Raw genomic sequence first — 23,020 nt, 5'->3', positions numbered from 1 at the left:
TCACCCTTGCTCAGCTCCAATTCCACCAAGTTTAAGGATACTCCTCTGGAGAATGGATGTATTTATCTGTTTAGACATCAACAGTTAAAATGAGTTAAAGACCAAAAATCACCTGAGCATCAAACACTACAGGCCAAGTGTTCGAAGATGGAATTAATGTGGGTGGGTGTGCCAATCTTATGATAAGATGGACCCTTGGCCTCACAGTCCACTTTGTTATGATCTTGTACTTTATCGCTGACCTGCACTGGACTATTTCAGTAGCTTTTACACTTTGCTGTTTTACTTTATTCCAGCTCAATCCACTGTGTAATGATTTGATCTGTTCTGTTTCCATGGTGTTTGACTATATCTATGACTCAAAAACAGTATGATACACCAGAACATGAGCTGATTTACCCATCTGGTCTTTAAACATGTATAACCTAGCCCCTACAATTGTTGCTTGCCATTTGTGGAGTCTCTGATCGTCAAACTGTTTGGCAAGATGTCTTGGTATTGATTTATTATTGTCACTTGTGCTAAGATACTGTTTATACAGATCAAATCATTACCTAGTGCATTGAGCTAGAATACTGTAAAACCATAATGCAGATTGAAGTGTAAAGGCAACTGGGCGAGTGCAGTAACAGGTAAATGGTAAAGTGCAGACTGTGAGGATGAGTCCATCTCAGAGTTCACAAGGTCCACTCTGGAGCCTGGTGGGATCAAAGCTGTCCTTGAGCCTGCTTTCAGGCTTTTGTATCTTCTGTCTAATGGGAGAGGGGAGAAGAGAGAATGTCTGGTGTGGTTGAGGTATTAGATTATGCTGGCTGCTTTACTGAGGCAGCGAAGTATAGACAATCCAAAGAGGGAAGGCTGCTTTCCGTGATGTGCTGAGCTGTGTCCACAACTCTCAGCAGATTATTGCAGTCGTGTACAGAGCAGTTGTTATACCAAGCCATTATGCACCCAGACGGAATAGTTTATGGTGCATCAAATGGTGCATTAACTCCCTGGGGAAATGTCTATTGACGCTCACAGCTTTTTAAAGCTCATACAAATAGAGCAGTCAAAATGCTGTGCTTGAATGGACCTGCATGTCAACTGCCCACTCACAACATTTAGTTTTATTTTACAAGACTTTATTTTTTCCATTAATTTCCCCTGAGTGGTGCTAGTTTTTTTTTAAGACATTACAAGTTGGGAAGAAGCGTTAACCCCAAATGTCCCAAAATTACTTGTCCCCTCCTAATGTGCCTCGGTGTAAACTCCATAGTTGTGTTGAGGGACCTCAGCAGATGTGCAGCCATCAGGGCAAGTTATTGTGAAAAGTTAAAAGGAGTATTGCACAATATTGGGATGGAGTAACGCAGTACACTTTTGGCTCTATTAGCATGATCCACTGAGGGCTTGTACTGGACTGGACCTCAGTCTCCATCCAGTTTCTATTGGAATTCTCTTGTTGAAGAGGAATTGAGATTCTCCAGATGCTGGAAGTTCAGAGCAAGTCGTACAAAATGTTGGAGGAATCCAGCACATCAGATGACATTCATGAAGAGGATTAAGCAGTCGAGTGTTTATTTTTCTCCATAGATGCTGTCTGACCTGCTGAGTTCCTCCAGCATTTTGTGCACATTATTGAGGACAGTCTTGACAGGTGTTCACAGGATTTTGGAAGTTAATCATATTGAAATGGGAGATTAACAGAATGGACAAATGTGGTCTTGCTGTGTCATAGAAACATAGGAAACCTACAGCACAATACAGGCTCTTTGGCCACAATGCTGTGCTGAACATCTCCTTACTTTGGAAATTACCTAGGGTTACCCATAGCCCTCTATTTTTCTAAGCTCCATGTACCTATTCAGGAACCTCTTAAAAAACCCCATCGTATCCGCCTCCACCACCGTTGTCGGCAGCCCATTCCACGCACTCACCACTCTCTGTGTTTAATAAAAATAAACTTGCCCGACATCTCCTCTGTACCTGCTTCCAAGCACCTTAAAACTGTACCCTCTCTTGATAGCCATTACAGCCCTGGGGGAAAAAGCCTCTGACTATCCACACAATCGATGCCCCTCATCATCTTGTACACTTCTATATGGTCACGTCTCATCCTCTGTTGCTCCAAGGAGAAAAGGCTGAGTTCACTCAACCTATTCTCATAGGGTATGGTCCCTAATCCAGGCAACAAAATCTCCTCTGCACCCTTTCTATGGTTTCCACATCCTTCCTGTAGTGAGGTGAGCAGAACTGAGCACAGTACTCCAAGTGGGGTCTGAACAGAGTCCTGTATAGCTGCAACATTACCTCTTGGCTCCTAACCTCAATCCCATGGTTCATTAAGGCCAATGTACCATATGCCTTCTTAACCACAGAGTCAACCTGTGTAGCAGCTTTGAGTGTCCCATGGACTCAGACTCCAAGATCCCTCTGATCCTCCACACTGCTAAGAGTCTTGCCATTAGTACTATATTCTGCCATCATATTTGACCTACCAAAATGAGCCACCTCACACTTATCTGTGTTCTGCCACTTCTCAGCCCAGTTTTGCATCCTATCGATGACCTGCTGTAACCACTGACAGCCATCCACACTATCCACAACACCCCCAACCTTTGTCATTAGCAAATTTATGAACCCATCCCTCAACTTCCTCATCTAGGTCATTTATAAAAATCACGAAGAGTAAGGGTCCCAGAACAGGTCCCTGAGGCACACCACTGGTCACCAACCTCCATGCAGAATATGACCTGTCTACAACCACTCTTTGCCTTCTGTGGACAAGCCAATTCTGGATCCACAAAGCAATGTCCCCTTGGATCCAGTGCCTCCATACTTTCTCAGTCAGCCTTGCACATGGGGTACCTTATCAAATGCCTTGCTGAAATCCATATACACTACATCAACTGCTTTACCTTAATCAATGTGTTTAGTCACATCCTCAAAAAAATTCAATCAGCCTCGTAAGGAATGACCTGCCTTTGACAAAATCATGCTGACTATTCCTAATCATATTATGCCTCTCCAAATGTTCATCAATCCTGCCTCTCAGGATCTTCTCCATCAACTTACCAACCACTGAAGTAAGACTCACTGGTTTATAATTTCCTGGGCTATCTCTATTCCCTTTCTTGAATAACGGAACAACATCCGCAATCCTCCGGAACCTCTCCCATCTCCATTGATGATGCAAAGATCGTTGCCAGTGGCTCAGCAATCTCCTCCCTCGCCTCCCACAGTAGCCTGGGGTATATCTTGTCTGGTCCCAGTGACCTATCCAACTTGATGCTTTCCAAAAGCTCCAGCACATCCTCTTTCTTAATGTCTATATGCTGATGCTTTTCAGTCTGCTGTGTCATCCCTATAATCGCCAAGATCCTTTCCGTAGTGAATACTGAAGCAAAGTATTCATTAAGTACCTCTGCTATCTTCTCCAGTTCCATACACACTTTTCCACTGTCACACTTGATTGGTCCTGTTCCCTCATGTCTTAGTCTCTTGCTCTTCACATACTTGTAGAATGCCTTGGGGTTTTCCTTAATCCTGTCCACCAAGGCCTTCCCATGGCCCCTTCTGGCTCTCCTAATTTCATCCTTAAGCTCCTTCCTGCTAGCCTTATAATCTTCTAGATCTCTATCATTGCCTAGTTTTTTTGAACCTTTCGTAAGCCTTTCTTCTTGACTAGATTTTCAACAGCCTTTATACACCATGGCTCCTGTCCCTGTCTCATGGGAACGCACCAATGCAGAACTCCACGCAAATATCCCCTGAACATTTGCCACGTTTCTGCTGTACATTTCCCTGAGAACATCTGTTCACAATTTACACTTCCAAGTTCCTGCCTGATAGCCTCATATTTCCCCTTACTCCAATTAAACGCTTTCCTAACTTACCCATTCCTATCCCCCTCCAGTGCTATAGTAAAGGAGGTAGAATTATGATCACTATCTCCAAAATGCTCTCCCACTGAGAGACCTGACACCTGACCAGGTTCATTTCCCAATACCAGGTCAAGTACAGCCTCTCAAGTACAGTGTCGATAATTCAAAACTGAGGGCATAGTCTTGGGCTAATGGGCTGCCATTTGGTACTGAAAAGAGGAGAAATTTCGTAATGCAGGGTGTAGTTTCTACCCCAGAGTGCGGTGGTCTTGCCTTGCATCCCACCAGTTTCTGCATTCAACGGATCATCTTTCTCAATTTCTGGCAGCTTCACTGTGATTCTACCACCAGACACAACTTCCTCTCCTTGTCCCATTCAGTACAGATGACTCCTGCCGTATGACTGCTTGAGGTTATGAAATCTGTCCTTGCAGAATTAATGAATCCCTACCCAAATATGTTGTCACGGAATTTGTCTGTGTGTACATATACAATGGAATATCATCATACAGCCTGTTTTGTTTAGTAACACAACTCCCATGGTGTGAGTGGGGGGCAGTTTGCTGGTATCTAAAGGGATCATTCCCTCAATGATTCCTGCCCTTCCACCTCAACCATTCCTCTTCAAGCAGCAATTTGCCACACAGCTAAGAGATGCAGAACTCTTTTTTGGCTCGTCTCTTCCTGCCATCCAACGATCCAAACAGTCTTTTGAGATGAAGCAGCAAATCACTTGTACTTTGCTAATCCAGTGTACTCGTGGTCACAAGGTGGTCTCTCCTGTTGGGTAAACCAACTGAGGGTTGAGTGACCACTTTGCAGAGGGTTGACCCTGAGCTTCCAGTTGCCTGTCACTTTAACATTCCATCCCACTTCCATTCTGATCCGTCTGTGTCCACCTGCACTGTTCCAACAAAGGCCACCACAAGACTAGGAAACTAGGCCGCCTCTTCTGCCAAGCACTTTGCACTCGGGTCATAATCTTTTCAGTCCTGATGCAGGATCTGAACACAATACATCAACAATTTCTGTCTGATGCAACTTGAGTTTGTTTTAAGCTCGTCTTTTCCTGCCTGTACTAGCACCGGTCAAATCTGCTGGAAGGTTGTCCATATCTAATATTAACAGTTCTTCTCCTCCACACACACAGCCAGATTGGCTGAGTATTACTTCTCCTTTTGGTTTTGTGTTTCAATGATAGCTTTATGTCCTTAATGGTATATTTTTCTTTCTCTAACTATGTTCATTACTAACTCAATGACTCTATAAACTGGATCAGCTGGGAAGCCTGGGCTTAACTCGAGCAGCGACATTCCATCTGCCCTACGCATCTCTTCTATCCCCTCAACTAAACCTGACCTGTTTGCTCACATACCAAGTTCTGATGGAAGCTCTTCAATCAGAAACACCAACTGTTTCTTTTTCACAGATACTGTCTACCTTGCTGTGTGTTTCCAGCATCTTCTGTCTTTTTTCAGGTTTTCAGCACTTCTATTTTCAGCTTCTCCTCCTGATTGGGGGGTTCTGAGCCGAAATATCAACAAGTCCTTCGCCGCGAATCCCTGCAGCTGCTGCTCAACACGCTGAGCTTCTCCAGCAGACTTTTTTTTTTTGTTGCTCCGAATTCCTAAGTCTGTAGTCTCCTCTGTCTCCATTTCTGTTCCACCAACAAATCGTACAATCTGCTGCTTTTCGCAGGTGTCTGTTGTTGGTTGTAGATGGGATAAAAGAGACGAACCTTTAGGCGAGGTGATCCCAGTGTTTACAGAGCCACCTAGATGGTAAATTAATGAGGGTGGTGCACGTGGTGAAGCACCCCACCCTCCTCTGTGTGTTTCACATGGTGTAATTGTAACCAGCAATGAGAGGCTTTCATGCCTTTGGATAGGCTGGGATCAAACCAGAGTTGTAAATGTGATAGACCTGTTGGAGTTTGAGACTTTTTTTGTTGTGTGTGCCTTGTCTCTCAATGTTTTTTTTATATATATAACTGTATGTTTTTAAAATTAAGGACCTGAGCCTCACTGGTCAGTCCAGAATTTATTGGCCATCCCTGCTGACCTTAGAACGTGGTGGTCAGTGGCTACCCAGAACTATCTTACAGGCAAAGGTACAGGAAGTTCCAGAATTTAGACTTGGCAGTGATGACCGGCCCATGACATTCTTCCAATTCAGGATACTGTGTCACCTGAGGAGCCTGCGTCGAGCTCCTTCGGGGTGCTGGAGGCCAGGGGTTTGGCAGCTCTGTTAGTATGGCCTGGCTGGTGCATTTTGTATCCGATGTCCACTGCAGGTGGTGTTGAGTGGTGGTTGTTGGCAGAGAAGCAGGCCACTTTGTCCTGGATAGTGTCGGGCGTTTTGAGAGTTGTCAGTATCATACTCTTCCAGGCAAGTGAAGGGTATTCCATCATGCTGCTGCTGCCTCGTATCTTGTGCTGGTTAAGTTGTCAGGGCGTGAATCACTTCCTGCAGGATATCGAGTGTTTGATCTGTTCTTGTAGCCACAATATTTGTGTAGCTGACCCATTTAAGTTCCTGTCAGTGGTAAAACCCCAGGATGTTGATGATGAGTACTCTACCACTGAATATCAAGATAGGTGGTTACACGCAGGTGATTTGTTGCACTAATCCCCACAGTTTTTTGTGGAGAAGCTGTTGATTTCTAGTGTCTAACAGAAATCCATTGCATTAAGTGTTCACAGCTGGGAAGGGACAAGTGAAGAGAGGCTTCAGCTGAAAGCAGGGGAAAGGACCAATGAAATTGGTACAATTACTGTAATGTGACAGCAAGGACACTTGAAGAGCTGCAATAACAAAACAGGCTGATCATTAATCCGCAGCTTTTTTTTAATCTCTTCTCCTTAGCTGTGTGCCCTCTGAATCTGTGCCCAACTTACTGGAAAGGGGTGAGGTGTGTGCTGCAAAGGCTTTAAGCTGATACAAAGACTCAGTAGCTTCCATTGGTGAAAAGTGTAACTATCCATTGTAAAGCTCATCCACGTCTGTCCTTAGGAACCCTTTTCCATATCTTTTCTGCATGAGGTTTGATGCTGATGGTCTTTTGTCTTTCTCTCTCAGGTCTGAATCACTGAAGATGAAGAGTAAACCTCCAAGTTGCACATTATTTTGTTACATCACTGTGAGTATCAACTTCAGTCGAGTTTTTTACAGACACTTGGGATAATAAAGGATTCTGAGTTTTGTCTGTTTCAAGTTCATCCCAAATAGTATGAAAGCTATGCGGAATCTTTCTTTAGTGCAGACAGAAATGGATCACTTGTGTTTTGAGCATGGGGCAGGGGAAAGGAAGAACAAACCCGAATGCACAGAAAAACATGAAGAATTCATTTTACCATCAGTTTGGCCAAATGTTTGTGGAGATGTTTGTGCTTCACAGGGTGGAGCATGCTTGCAGGTATATTCATGCTTTGGAATTGTTGGAAGCCAATCTTTCCCTCATCTGGAGCCCAGCGAGAGAGCCCTTACATGTACTATTCTGTGACAAATTTAGACAGTCAAAGATTTTGTATCAACATCATGCAAGTAAGGAGTGTCCTGATAAAATTTGACACATAGCAGGTCTGTCTTATTAGACTAAGATGTGGGCTTTTTAAAGGAGGAGAGTGAAGATTAGAGCTAAGTCTGAAAGGCCAAAGCCACGGACTTCGTGGATCAGATGAGTGAAGTTGCACAAGGTGCCATTTGTGTTGCATTGTAGAACTTTCGAATGGTTGATGAAGGTCACAGGATGAGAGACCTGCTCGGTAAAAGTTTGAACAGAAACTCTTTAAATAGGAACTTTAAATTATGTGAGCACATGCCTGATGAGCAAATTGGACTTGCTGTGAGTTAAGGTAAAAGCAGAGAAGTATTGAAGTATTAAAGAAAAGAACAACTGCTAGCTCTGTCTCTGTTTCTGGTAAATTCAAAGAGGGAGGGTTATATGGAAATAGGATGGCACAGTGACATAGCAGGTAGGGCAATCACTTTACAGTGCCAGTCATAACTGAGGAGGAGGAGAAGATGGCGGTGTGACACAGCTCGCAGCGGCCACTGCGGTGAACGATATCTGTTATTTGTCAAGTAGGATGCCGTGCACAATCCTGATTTGATGGAGACGGACGTGAGAGCACGGAGGAACATCTGGAGAAACTTCTGAAATGCCTGCTTTGCTGCTGCTGCTACTGCGTGGTCCGGAACCTCCGGAGGAGAAGGCCCCGAGTCCTCAGCTTTGCTTGTTGCTCGGTGGCTGAGGCGGGGTCGAAGCGCTCGGCAGAGGATGGTGCTCGGAGGGGCTGGTCAGAGGCTCGAAGTTTTCGGACGAACTTGGAGTCGGCTGCGGTCGGGTGCTTCCAATGCATCGGCAAGTTGTCGGCGCTTGGAGGTTCATGGCAGGGAGATTCAGGTTGAGTCGATCAGGACTTTGAGACTTTTTACCGTGCCCATGGTCTGCTCTTTATCAAATTACTGTATTGCTTTGCATTCTTGTAACTATATGTTATAATTATGTGGTTTTGTCAGTTTTAGTCTTGGTTTGTCCTTTTTTTTTGTGATATCATTCTGGAGGAACATTGTATCATTTTTTAATGCATGCATTTCTAAATGACAATAAACAAGGACTGAGTGTCCTCATAATCTAATCTAAACTGATTGGGGTTTGATTCTTACCACTGTCTGTAGGAAGTTTATACGTTCTCCCTGTTTTTCTCCACCTGGATTTCCTCCAGGTGCGTTGGTTTCTCCGCTCGTTCCAGAAGAAGACATAGGGTTAGGGTTAGTGGGCATGCTACGTTGGTGCCAGAAGCGTGGCAACGTTTGCGGACTGCCCCCAGCGCATGATGCATATGATGCACTTCACTATGTTTCGATGTACACGTGGCAAGTAAAGTTAATCTCTTCAACAACATTGTCTCCCCTCGTCAGGTCCAAAACCAGGATAAAGGAAAGAAGTAGTGATTGAAGTTCTGTCCTTTTTCCCTTAAAAAAAAATCTCAATAGTTTCTGCTTCATCAGACACAAATATGCTCTTGGTCCTTTAGTTATACTTCACTTGTAAATACCAGACTTGTATAAAGCAAGCACCTGCTGTTCATTATTAGCTGACATTGTTGCTCTGAGTGAGTCTCCATTACGTGCATTGTTTTCCCAACAGATCTTCCCTTTTTAAGAATTATCAACAGGATCAGTCTAGACACTGTACAGCCGGTTGCATCCAAGAGCCTTAGAGAAGCAGTAAGCTTTCTGGAATTGTTCTGAAGCAATGGGATTAACGTTTCCAACAGCTTGTGGCATTGCTGCAAACTCTCTCACAGATGGTGATTTTCAAAGATTATGGCAGGAGGGATTGTGGGGGTGGGGCAGGACTTGTCAACTAAATCACTGGAGCAAAATTGTATCCAGGTTTACTTTGTTTCCATCCACTCCCACTCTGACGGCATGGAGTAGCACACAAAATGCTGGAGTAACTCAGCAGGCCAGGCAGCATCTATGGAGGGGAATAAACGTATTGGACCTTGGCCTGAAATATTGACTGTTTATTCCTTTCCATAGATGCTGCCTGACCTGAGTTCCTCCAGCATTTTGCTTCTGTTACTCTGGATTTCCAGCATCTGCAGAATCTCTTGTGTTTCTGATGTCGTGGATGCATTTTTTAAACCCACTGAAGTCATTCAAACATTTGCTAATATCATTGTGGTAACATTTTCAGCAAAACTCCCCAGTTATCTATCTTCGTTGTTCAGCCCTGAAGAATCAAAATTTAGTAAGCATTTCAGAAACTTTTGGGCACATGGATGAAAAGAAAAGTGATGGGCTTTGTGGGAGAGGAGGGTTCGATTGATCATCTCAAACCCATCACCACTGCTGGGACATGGGCCAGTGACGGCAGCTTGCCAGAGTCCTTGGTCCTGAAGGTTGATCGGCCCTGTGGCTTCCGTTTTCACCACAGGACTTCATACGTCTTCCAGGCGAAGGATTTTCTTCTCGCAGGGATGAGGTCTTTGTAGTCTCTGGCATTTTTGTAGCCCCGTGACCAACCGTCCTCTCACAGCCAGGTGTGGGACCATCCATGGCAAAGTTCAGATTAATCTTGGAACGGCTTAAGAGTTGATATGGCAACGTAGCAGTCAGCATAATGTCTTAACAGGACCAGTGATCGAGATTCAATTCTCGGCACCGTCTGTAAGGAGTTTGTACGTTTTCCCTGTGACCCTGTGGGTTTCCTCCGGGTGCTCCAGTTTCCTCCCACATTCTTTCTTTATTTTTAAATCTTTTAATTTTCCAAAATTATAAACAGAATAACAATGTTGATACAAAGAGATTGGAATAATCTTATTGTTGAAAAACATGTACAAAAAAGATTTCAAACAATACAGGTGTAATAGACTTCCAAACTCTTAATATAATTAATCATAGAGAAAAAAGAAATAAAAAGAGAAAAAAATACAAAGGAAACCCCCCTCCCCCCAAAAACCAAAAAAAAAACAACTAAATATTAAACCCCAAAAAAAGCAAACGGAACAAGGCTGGACCAATAACTTAAATCAAATACGTTCAATAATGTTGTCAACTCCGCTCCCCTATTCATATATTTTAAGTTAATAAGAAAGATTCGGAAAGGTCAAATTACATCATATGTAAATATTGAATAAATGTTTCCAAGTCTCTTCAAACTTAACCGAAGGATCAAAAATGTCACTTCTGATTTTTTTCTAAATTTAAACATGATATAGTTTGGGAAAACCATTAGAATGTAGTAGGAGGATTGGTCTCCTTCCAGTTCAATAAAATGGATCTTCTGGCCATTAAAGTAACAAATGCGATCATCCGACAGGCTGAAGAGGATAAAAATCTATGTTCTGTCATTTGCAAACCAAAAATTGCCGTAACAGGATGGGGTTGTAAATCAAAACGCAAAACTGTTCAAATAATATCAAAAATATCTTTCCAGAATTTTTTCCAAAAGAGGACAGGACCAAAACATATGAGTTAAGGAAGCCACCTCAGAGTGATTCCTCCCACATTCTGAAGTGTGGGTTAGGGGTAGTAAGTTGTAGGCATGCTATGTTGCCACTGGAAGCATCGTGACACTTATTGACTGTTCCCAGTACATACTCTGACCGTGTTGATTGCTGATGCAAATGATTCATTTTGCTGTACGTTTTGATATACATGTAACAAATAAAGCTAATCTTTTCTTTTCAAGAGTCAGCACAACACCGTGGGCCAAAGACCCTATACTGTTTACTTTCCCTGTTTTGCAACATAACTTACTGGTGACACAAAATAATCTGCAGATGCTGGGGTCAAAGCAACACTCACAACGCGCTGGAGGAAGTCAGCAGGTCGGGCAGCATCCGTGGAAAAGATGGGTCGACATTTCGGGCCGGAACCCTTCGTCAGGTCTGTGAAGGGTTCCGGCCCGAAACGTCGACCAATCTTTTCCATGGATGCTGCCCGACCTGCTGAGTTCCTTCAGCGCGTTGTGAGTGATAACTTACTGTTGACTAGCTTTCTTGTGGTCTATAGTGCTCGCGGGCAATTATTCCTGAAAGTCTTTTGCATAAGCAAACTTTACACCGGTTGTATCATATGAATTAGTAATTCCTATTTGTACTGTTGTTTTTGATAGCTAACTAGCTGCTCTGGATTTGCTTCTGATTTTTTTTTAAATTATTACCACCAACTCTATGGTGTTTTAACATGGGGTAGTTTTAATTTCCAAGTGCATGCATTTTCTTTTAAGGCAAGGCTAGCTTTCCTTGCCTATCCCCGTTTTCTCTGAAGGTGGTGGTAGTAACAAGTTGGCATTCCAGCCTTATTGGAGGCAGAAAGGTGTTGACCTTATTGTGGATCTGAGGTTAGTCATAAAACACTACGGCCCACAGAAACCGTCCCTTCAGCCCATCTAGTCTGTGTGGAACTGTTACACTGCCTAGTCCATCAATCTGCACCCGGGTAATATCCCTCCCATTTGTGTACCTGTCCAAGTTCCTCTTAAATCGAACCTGTCTCCACTATTTCTGCTGGAAGCTCTTTTTTTTTCTCCACAAAACTATAAAAGTTTATTTACCTAACACATACGCAAAGTACAAACATTCAGTATTTACAAGACGGTGAATAAATTCAAGTTAAAATATGATTACCACTGTCTAAAACAGTCAATTCCCTGGGTGGGGGGCACCGCTCCCAGGAATCCCCCTCTGTACCTGAGTGACTGAGTGCTCACTCCTCAAGGACAGCTGGGCATAGTTGGCCCTGGCAGAGCCCTCTGCTTTCCACCACCTAGACCCGTGCATGGCCAGGTCCACCAGTCGATCCTCCCCATGACCTGCCCCCTTCTGGGGGTGCCTGTATATCAGGAGCGCGGGGCTGAAGTGCAGCCAGAACCTGAGCAGCAGCCCCTTCGGATACTAAAACAAGGGCTGCAACCTCATACACTCCATATAAGCATGGGACACTGGAGCTCGTTACACACTCTCGCCACCCTGAGTGAAGGAATTGCCCCTCATGCTCCCCTTGTGTATTTTACTTTTCACCCTTAACCTTGAGTCCTAGTCTCATCAACCTCTGGGGAGAAAGCTTGCTTGCATTTTCCTTTTCTATACTCATAATCTTGTATACCACTGTCAAATGTGCATTCCTTCTCCTAAGCTTCAGGAAATGAAGCCCTGCCCTTCTCTACCTTTCCCCAGAACTCGAGTTCCTGCAACATCCTTGTAAGTTTTCTCCACACTGTTTGAATGTATAGATATCTTTCCTGTAGCTAGGTGACCAGACCTGTACACAGTACACCCAATTAGGCCTCACAAACATCTTGTACAGCTTCAACATAACATCCCAACTCCTGCAGTCAGTACTTTCATTTATAAAGGCCAATGTGCCAAAAGCTCTCTTTATACGACCCTATCTACCTGTGATACTGCTTTCAAGGAATTATGGACCTGTATTCCCAAATCCCTCTGTTCTACTGCACTCATCTCCTACCGCTCACCATGTAACTTGCATTTAATGAAAAAACAGACTGAAGTTGGTGGGTTTCCTTCAGCGATAGATTTTTTTAATGAGCCAGCTAGGTCCATATGATCTCATTTAATGATCGGCATTACTGATGCTGGCTACTATTTTTTTTATTGGATTTAGCTATTGGCATGAGCTTAATTCTGAGAAGACTGACAGTATCGTAAACAAATTTCAATTTGCCAACTTTCGAGTTCCTCTGAGGCAGAGCCGGGGTATGCTGTTGGTCTGTTCCCAGAAGATAGGTTGGCTTTTTTTTTTTAGGGTACCAACTCAGGCTGGAAGCTTCCTGTCTAACCACAGTGCGGTAGAGTGGCAGTTAGTGCAATGCTATCACTGATTGGACGTTAATTTCCTGTTGCCGTACATAAAGAAATAGTATGTCCTCCCCATGACTGCTCTGAATTCCAGGTGCTCTGGCTTCATCCCACATTCCAAAGATGTATGGTTTGGGATTAATAAATTATGGCCGTGCACTTGTGGGCTATGCCCAGCACATCCTTGGACTGTGTTGGGGTCCTCGATGTACTTTCTCATTTCATTGACTCTATGTACGTGTGACCAGTAGAGCTAATCTCTCTCACTTTTGTAAAGAACTGCTGTTTTTTTTTCCCGTCCTTCCAGATTCTTGGCAAATGAAGTAAAACAAGGCAACTTTGGCGAGGTAGTGAATGAAATGTGGGTCAAGAAAAGCAGGAGCCGCCCAAACATCAGGTTTCCCTTCCCTTCATGCACCTGGGTCAAGGTTCCGACCCACTGGCTTTAAAGTTTCCTTCCGTGACAGTCTAATTCTGATTTAGCACTTCAAGAGCATTAGGGCACTTTGCTCTGCTGAACGTGCGATGTAAATCTAATAGTTGTTGAAATCATCAGGAATCCTCAAAGTATTTCTGTTTGTAAATCTTTGACAAAGATCTTCCATGAACTGGACAGCTGCCATGGACATGGAGTAGCCTCTGCTCTGGTAGGTTTGTTGTTGATCTTGAAGGCAGCACTTGGAAGCAGAAAGAAGATCACTTTGATTGCTGAGCAGAGCTGCAAAAGTGCATTAAGACTTTCAGTAGTGCTCAGGACTGCTGCTACGTTGCTGAAATGACGATAGTTGATGGGAATGGAATTGTAAAGGTGTAATTTCACTACAACTGTGTAGTGGTTGGTCTCCAGACTGGTGCAGTTAACTAAAAATTGGATGATGTGAAGGCTAGGTCTCAATGGGACCTGCCCAATAGTTCTTTACTTGAGTTAAAGGATGCTCGCACACAAAATGCTGGGGGAACTCGGACAGCACCTATGGATGGGAAGAAACAGGTAATGTTTCGGGTCGAGACACTTCATTAGGGTTCAGAAGGAAGGGGGTAAGAGCCAGAATAAGGTGGGTGGGGAGGGGAGGGAGTACAAGCTGGCAGGTGAATAGGGAGCTTAATGGGAGGGGGACAGTCGACCATGGAAGAGAGAAGGGGATCCAGAGTCGAGGGCCAAGGGGTGAGTGGATAACCAGAGTGAGGATGGGGGGGGGGAGAAGCGAGAAGGGTAGCGCCGGGGGGGGGGGGGGGGGATGTGAGATTACCAGAAGGTGGAGAAATCTATATTCACGTCATCAAGTTGGACACTCCCATGGGAAATATGATAATCAGATTGATTTTACGGGTGTGCTCCAACACTCCTGCCTCTCTGAAAATTGTAAGGATCAAGCCCAGATTTTGGATATTATGTCCCTGTAATTTCATCACATCTCATCCCAGGACAGTCTTGCTGGATATGGAATCCTTGAAGAGCTGATGCCCACGAATTTGCATCAGGTATTTCTCAGGAACAATGAGGAGGCACCAGGATATGAAATTGCCACCAATGAAAGGAAGGCAAATATGATCAATGTATCTTAGGTGGCCTCATCGAATGCAACTGGTCTGGGACCATCAATGTTACGCTGTCTGATCCCAGTGCAGTGGAAGTCTGTCTTCAGTACAATGCAGTGTTAACTCTGACTCTCAGCCAGAACTTTGAAGGAATAGGTGAACTGCACTGTTGATATAGCTCGCCTGATGTGATGAGGTTTCAATATGTGTTTGAGGGCTGGCATCATCAAGGTCATCTTTAATAGGCGCTATCTCAAAAAGGCAGCACCTAAAGACCCCCACCACCCAGGACATGCCTTCTTCTCATTACTATCAGGAAGAAGGTACACATACTCAACATTTTAGGAACAATTTCTTCCCCCTCTGCCGTCAGATTTCTGAACAGTCTGTCCACGAGCTTATAAGCATTACTTTCTTCTTGTACGAATTTATGTTTTAATTACTGTTACAATAAGAAATATAAAATATTATAATTGTATTGCACTGTACTGCTGCCACAAAACAAAAGATTTCCCAGCATATGTGGGTAATAATAAGCCTGGTTCTGAATTTTTTATGTATCTTTGACAGTCCATGCTATCACAGGAATTTTAATGAGATGTCTTTCAGTAACAATTATAAGTTTGCATGAGCAAAGGGTTGATGTCAAAAGATGCTGAGGCAGAAGCACAGCCTGAAGTACTGATCTTAACTTTTTGTGGTAATTAGGAAGCTTGACGAAGACAGTTGATGTGGGAGAGAGACTCCACTGGGGCCATCTTTGGCTTTTATTGAAGTGGAGGAGAAACTGTGAAAGGAAAAAGTGATAGGACACTGGCTTTGTGTATAATCCTGAAGTCAGCAGTATGTTGTGAATTATAGTATGGGTTGAAAAAAGCTACACTTTCAAAGTTTATCAATTCTGAAGCCACCAAGAAAATAGTTTTTGAGGTAGTGTTAAATTATGGGGAGAACAACTGAAGCAACTTTAATCATTCAAATAGTTAATTTTCTTCTCCTCACACTGCCAGTTGTAATTAGATTATGAGAACACTCAGTCCTCTTTTATTGTCATTTAGAAATGCATACATGCATTAAGAAATGATACAATGTTTCTCTGGAGTGACATCACAGAACACAGGACAAACCAAAGACTAACACTGACAGAACCACATAATTATAACATATAGTTACAGTAGTGCAAAGCAATACCATAATTTGATGAAGAACAAACCATGGGCACGGTAAAAATAGTCTCAAAGTCCCTGAGTCGATCGACTCTCGAGTCCCCGATAGCGGCGGCAAAATGGAGAAACTCCCTGCCATAAACCTCCAGGCACTGTCAACTTGCCAACGCCTTGGAAACAGCCGACACGGAGTCCATCTGTCCGAAAACTTCAAGCTTCCGACCAGCCTCTCCGATACACCCTCCTGAGCGCCATCCTCTGCCGAGCACCTTCGACCTCGCCCCGGCTGCTGAAACACGCAAAGCCAAGGATTTCGTTGCCTTCTGCTCCGGAGATTCCGGTTACCACACAGTAGCAGCAGCAGCAAAGCGGGCATTTCAGAAGTTTTCCAGATGTTCCTCCGTACTCTCACGTCCGTCTCCATCAAATCAGAACTGTGCACGGTCCCCTACTTGACAGATAACAGACATCATTCACTGGAGAGGCCGCGCGTGTTGCCCTCGTGCTGCCATCTTCTCCTTCTCCTCCTCCCTCCTCCCTAGAAGAGCCATATGTAACAATAACTGTTAACAGCCATGGAAGAACTAAGCAGCACTCTTCTAAACCAAATTTATATTAAAATTGAATTGAATGTACTAGCTATTAAAGGGGCAAGGTTTTCACACAGTGGGTGGTGAGTACATGGAACGAGCTGTCAGAGGAAGTGGTAGAGGCAGGTACAATTGCAACATTTAAAAGACATTTGGGCAGCTTTATACTCAGGAAAGTTTTTGAGCAGGGGATCCCAAACTTTTTTATCCCATGAACCTCTACCATTAACCAAAGGTCTATAGATCCCAGGTTGGGAAACCGTGTTTTAGATGGATGTGGGCCAAACACTGGAAAATGGGACCAACTCAGAAGGAGATCTTGGTTGGCATGGATGAGCTGCGCCAAAGATCAGAATCGGGTTTATTATCACCGGCATATGTCGTGAAATTTGTTAACTTAGCAGCAGCAGTTCAATGCAATGTATGATAATAGACAAAAAAAAAGTAAGTCAATTGCATTAAGTATATATGTTCATTAAATAGTTAGATTTAAAAATAGTGCAAAACAGAAAATATTTTTTTAAAAAGTGAGGTAGGGCTCATGGGTTCAATGTCCTTTCACGAATTGGATGGCAGAGGGGAAGAAGCTGTTGCTGAATTGCTGTGTGTGGCTTCCGTATCTCCTTCCTGATGGTAGCAATGAGAAGAGGGCACGCTCTGGGTGATGGGGGTTTCTTAATAATGGGCACTGTCTTTCTGAGACACCATCCTTGAAGATGCCTATGGAGGCACTTAGTATCCAAGATGGAGCAGACTTACTTTACAACTTTCTATAGCTTCTTTTGGTCCCGTGCTGTAGCACCCCCCTCTTCTCCCCCCCTCAACCATATCAGATATTAATGCAGCCTATTAAAGTTCCTATTTCTGTTAGCTTAAATATGGCATCAACTCATTAATGTATTCATGTGATGTTCTCTGGTTTATTGTAGAAGTCAGCATATTCTTAGTGCTCTTGTAATTAATTTGTACCATGTACAGTGCTGTACAAAAGTCTTGGGTCTAAGACTTTTGGTTAAAATAGGAAGGTGGTTGGGAAACAGAAATAGGAGTACTCAGCCTTGTAATAGCTCAGTAGTATTAAGTGTTATTTGGTAACTGAAAAGATATTATACACAGTACTGTGAAAAGTGTTGGGCACCCTAGCTATATATATGTGTCCAATATATTTGCACAGTACAGTAGCTTACACATCAGTGCAATGGTTGTGCAGTTTAATGTATAGAAATTTATTTAGTAGACTGTAAAATGTGTGGTAATCTATGGAAAGAAAAGAATTCAGTGGGCACAGTAGCAATGTTACTGGACTAGGAATCCTATCTGGACAAATGAAAACCGAAGTCAGTAATTCTATCTGCTGAACTATTGGACTGTCACCTAAAAACCCTTCTGGATCATTCACATGGAGACATGGGAGCCTGTGGATGCTGGAAGTTTAGGTTGGCCCTTTTCCCCTCCCTCACACTCCTTCTGATCCTCCAGTCCCCCCACTTTTTGTCCCCTTGCCCCTCTTGGTTCCATGTATCCAGTACAAAAGATTTTTCCCCTGTCCCTCCCATCTTCCATCTGGCATTCATGGTTCCCATTCTCACCTCCTGTGCTTATCCAAAGTCTAACCTGGTGGTACTGTGTTCCTGCCTTTCTCCCTCCAGCAGCTATCTCCCATCTTCACATCCCCCTAGACCATAAGATATTGCAGCACGACTGGGCCATTTGGCCAATCAAGTCTGCTCTGCCATTCAGTCATGGCTGATATATTATCCTTCTCAACCCCATTCTCCTGCCTTCTCACCCAAGTAATCAAGAATCGGCTTGCAATATATCCAATGATGGCCTCCACAGCCGTCTGTGGCAGTGATTTCCACAGGTTCTCCACTCTCTGGCTAAATAATTTGCCCCCATCTCCATTCTAAAGTGACATCACTCTATTCGGAGGCTGTGCCCTCTGGTCTGAGACTCCCCCACCATTGGAAACATCCTCTCCATATCCCCTCTATTAAGGCCTCCATCTATCATTCACCTGGCACAGACATCCAACTCCCCTATCTGGCACCACGTGTCTGTCATCTTACATCCCTCTTCAGTCTGCCAATTACTTCGGAGTACTTTCTTGGCACTCCTCTTCTCTCTTGCCTCTCCTCACTCAGCCCTGATGGAGGGTTTTGACCCCGAAATGTCCACATTTTCTTTTCCTCACAAATGCTGCCTGACCCTCTGTTCCTCCATTGAGACTCTTTGCCCAGATCTGGTTGATGGGTGATTCCAGACCGAGCAGGTTGTTGACGCTCAGCTGCGTGCTGACCTGGCCTAATGAGCCCCAGGGTTCAAGGCCAAGTGTGGATGCATCCAAATAATGTTGAGCTCCAGTTACCATCGGTGGCTGTTGGCTCTACACTATGGGCTAATTGTCTTTGTTTATTATCAAGTAATATGGAATTGAAAGCTAATTGATCCCCTCCAGTACTTACACTTAGTGGCCACTTTATTAGGTGCAGAAGCAGAACCTGGTGTGGTCTTCTGCTGCATTAGTCCATCCACTTCAAAGTTTGATGTGCCGTGCGTACAGAGATGCTCTTCTGCACACTACTGTTGTAACACTTGGTTATTCGAGTTACTGTCACCTTTCTCTCAGCTAGAACCGGTCTGACCATTCTCCTCTGACCTCTCTTGTCTCAAGGTGATTTTGCCCACAGAATTCTCACTCACTGGATGTCTTGCGCACCATTCTCTGTAAACTCTATGGAGGCTGTTGTGTGGGGAAAATCCCAGGAGATCAGTGGTTTGAGGTAGTCAAATCGCCCTGTGTGGCACCACCAATTATTCCACAGTCAGTCACTTGGGTCACATTTCTTTCCCTACTCTGATAGTTTGGTCTGAACAACAACTGAACCTCCTGACCATGTCTGTATGCTTATGTGTAGTGAGTTGCTGCCATATATTTGCATTAACAAGTAGGTGAGCCACTGAGTACATTTCCATTGAATGCACAGAAGATACTGCCATCATTTTGACATCCATAGGATGCCCAGAGTAATCAGATTCCTGACGGTGAAGAAACCTGAATCTGTCCCCCAGCCTGTATATTTGAGAAGCGCCAGAGAGAGAGGGAGGGAGAACAGGGATTTCAGCGCACAAAGATTAATAGAATGGTTACTCTGCTATATGCAGAAGGTGACACTGTAATTCAGTTGCATTATAAGCTGCGTCACTGAACAGTTCATTAGGCCCCAGTGAGGGGTGAATGATTAAGTGTCACCAACATAATGTGTCTGTTTTCTCACAGCTGCTGACATGGCAAAGTATTATGATGATGCAGTGCGGCGAGCTGGAATTTGAGGACAGCCGAGGTCACTGTGTCCCCTGCTTTCCCTGTCCTCCAGGACAAGAGCCTGACAAGGTAATAATCTTGCTCTTTCTCATATGAACTTAATTTAGTTATGTATGCCTTTTTGTTTTTTTAATTTTTTTCCCAGTATTTTAGAACATAGACCACTGCAGCACGGCACAGGCCCTTCATACCCTTTGCCCCCTGGTGTTAGCCATTTCCACCCTGGGGGAAATGGTCTCTAGCTATCCACTAGATCTATGCCTCTTATCTTGTATACTTTTATCAAGTCATCTGTCCGCTCCATACAGAAAAACCCTCGTTTGCTCAACCTATCCTCAAAAGATATGCTCCCTAATCCAGTCTGCACCCACTTTTGAAGCTTCTACATCCTTCCAGTAATGAGGTAACCAGAAATGAGCACGATATTCCAAGTGTGGTCTCACCAGGATTTGCTTCACCTAAACCAAGTACATGCAATTAAAGTTTCCAAGTGCGGAAACATTAAGGGGAAGGTGAAGGGCACACAGCTTTTGAGTGGCTCTGCCGTTCAGTTCAATCATACATGATCCTGTATCTTTGTATCAAACTCCCACTCTGATCCACTTGCCTTCTTGAATACTTTCCTGCTTGGAAATCTACCGATCTCCTCAAGTAAAACCAGTGCCTTTATTACTCTATGGGTTCACTACCTCCTGAATGAAAGAACCTCAGCTTTTGTGTTTATTGTCATAGGCATAGACGCCATGAAAAATTTTACTTGCATCAGCTTCACAGGCCCACAGCATCAGAAAATCAGCTAAATGATGCTTTCCAAATGTCCTCTGCTGTGAACTGAGATGGAGATCCTAGTTCTCAGGAGCTCCTCCCTGCCAAAGTTCAAAGTAAATTTATTATCAACATACATATATGTCACCACATACAAACCTGTGATTCATCTTCTTGTGGGCATTCGCAGTAATTACAAGAATCACGATATAATCAGTGAAAGACCCCACCCAATATGAAGAACAAACAGCCAATGTGCAAAAGCCAACAAACTGAAAGAAATAAACAATAAACATCAACAACATGAGATGAGCCCATAGGTTGTGGGAGCAATTTAGTGAGGGGCAAGTTAAGTCATCCCCTTGTATTCAGGAGCCTGATGTTGAGGGGTAAGAACTGTTCCTGAACCCGGTGGTGTGGGTCCTGAGGCTCCCATACCTCCTTCGTGATGGCAGCAGTGAGAAGAGAGTATGGCCTGGATGCTGGGGGTCCCTGATGATGGATGCTGCTTTCCTGGACAGTGCTCCATATAAATGCCCACAAGGGTGGGGAGGGCTTTACCCATGATGGACTGGACTGTATCCACTACGTTTTGGGCTTTTTCGTTCAAGGGCATCGGTATTTCCATTCCAGACCGTGATGCAACAAGTCAGTGTATGCCACTGGAATTGTATTCCCTGCACCAGCTTGTCAGTGTTACTACACTCATTTAGATCTATTCATTCTTCTAACCTCTGGTATACACGGATTTAGATTGCTTAATTTCTCCTTGCCCTCCATCCAAGAACCATCTGATAATCAAACCACCAAATAAAACGTATCAGTATCCCATATAATTGTAAGAATTTTTGTTCCTGTACTCAACACCTCTTGCATTGAAGGCCTACATACCAATTGCAGCCTTAACTGTTTGCTGTACCAGTGTGTTTGCTTTAAGTGAGTGACATTAAAGTCACCTAGATCCCTTTGTATGTCAATATTACCCAACGTTTTGCCATTTAGTTTCCTTTTCCCCCCACTAAATTGGATAACTTCACACTTATCCACCTTATGCTGCACTTGTCATATCCTTGCCCTCACTGGACTCATCTTGAAGCCTCTACAACTCTCAATCCCACAAATTCCACATTGTCAGCAAGTTTAGAAAGGTGGTGTTCCTTTCCCTCATCTCAGTCACTGACAAATTTTGAGACTTAACTAGTGCTCTGGGTTTTCCCACAAGACACTGCCTGCACCCTGAGAGGGGCCCAGTTATTTTGTGAAATGATTATCGACAAGATGAAGGCTTTTAATTACTTAGTGAGCCCAAGCCAAGCTGGTCAGTGTTGGTGAGCTGGACTTAAATTATTGGCATCCCACTTGCTTCTGCTGAGTAATGATGAGGATTTGCGAATATGTCTGGTCCTGTCTGCATCAGTGGGAACTGTCCTGAGAGGGGAAGCTGCAGCAATGCTCCTGTTAATGTCCTCCTGGGATGGGTGAGGAAGGGGAAGTTTTGAGTCCCTCCTCAATGAATTTAGCCAAGACTCCTGCAGTAGACACATCCCCATAAACCATTAAGATGAACTGGCTTGGTGAAATTCCTGTATATATTCTTTCTCCTCTCCCTCTGTAGATTCCAGCTTGGTTGCTAGGTGACCTTATGGAAATGAGAATTAGGATTTTGGGATTGATCCTAAATGGTTCCCAGTTCAATAACGCTCATTAAACCACATTGCCCAGAGCTAACATTACACCCTTGGTCTATTTCAGTGCACTACCACATCATATTAAAGCAAATCCTAGCATTATTTCCCAATTGTTGTAATGGCGAACAATTGATAATTTGACTATTGACTGATCGATCAACAAGAACAATAGATGAGATTAAATGTAATTGGAGTACACAGATGTCCTTGCTTGGAAAACAAGTGGATTCATGAAATTTTGAAATGCTTGAATGACTAATATAATTTGTTATGAACTGCTTTTACTCACAATTGTATTATCACTATTGATTAATCATCTGTGTTGTGCACAGGCCCTTTGTGACCAAATTATCATTTCAAGAGATTGTTTTGGTAATTATAGTGAATGCAGTGAAATCCTAATTGATTCTGCACTTTATGATCATCATTATCTTGTCTTTATCTTAACCGTATAGTAATAAAAAGCATGTATCTGCTTGGGGACAATCTGAGAAAATTTTACTCTACTAAAATAGAAGCTGTTTCTGTTAGGGATGTGGTTACGGAAAAGGTTTTGAAAAGAGCTGCAGAAGCTGTGCCCAGGGCACTTTTAAAGACAGCTATGGTTTCGGGTCCTGTGAAACCCACATGGACTGTGCCAGCTTGAGGAAGATATATATTCGTCTGGGAACACCAATGACAGATGCTGCCTGTGGACACTGCTTGCCAGGGTAATTAACTTCTAAGTCTCCCTCTTGTAAATTTTA

The 23,020-nt window shown here is 43.6% G+C and overlaps 1 protein-coding gene across 2 annotated transcripts in view; it reads left to right on the top strand.

Moving 5' to 3' along the window:
* Positions 1 to 23,020, top strand: part of relt (RELT TNF receptor) — a 70,567-nt gene that overhangs the window by 1,500 nt on the left and 46,047 nt on the right. For both annotated transcript variants that reach the window (XM_072262816.1, XM_072262815.1), the window contains exons 2-4: positions 6,945 to 7,005; positions 19,777 to 19,890; positions 22,806 to 22,984. In XM_072262816.1, the coding sequence (XP_072118917.1) occupies positions 6,945 to 7,005; positions 19,777 to 19,890; positions 22,806 to 22,984 (354 nt within the window). The remainder of the gene's footprint in view (positions 1 to 6,944; positions 7,006 to 19,776; positions 19,891 to 22,805; positions 22,985 to 23,020) is intronic.

This window comes from Mobula birostris, chromosome 7 (genome assembly GCF_030028105.1).
Source record: "Mobula birostris isolate sMobBir1 chromosome 7, sMobBir1.hap1, whole genome shotgun sequence".
Classification (NCBI taxonomy): domain Eukaryota; kingdom Metazoa; phylum Chordata; class Chondrichthyes; order Myliobatiformes; family Myliobatidae; genus Mobula; species Mobula birostris.
Note: the sequence above shows the minus strand (reverse complement) of the source record. Positions and strands in the feature narration are given on the sequence as shown.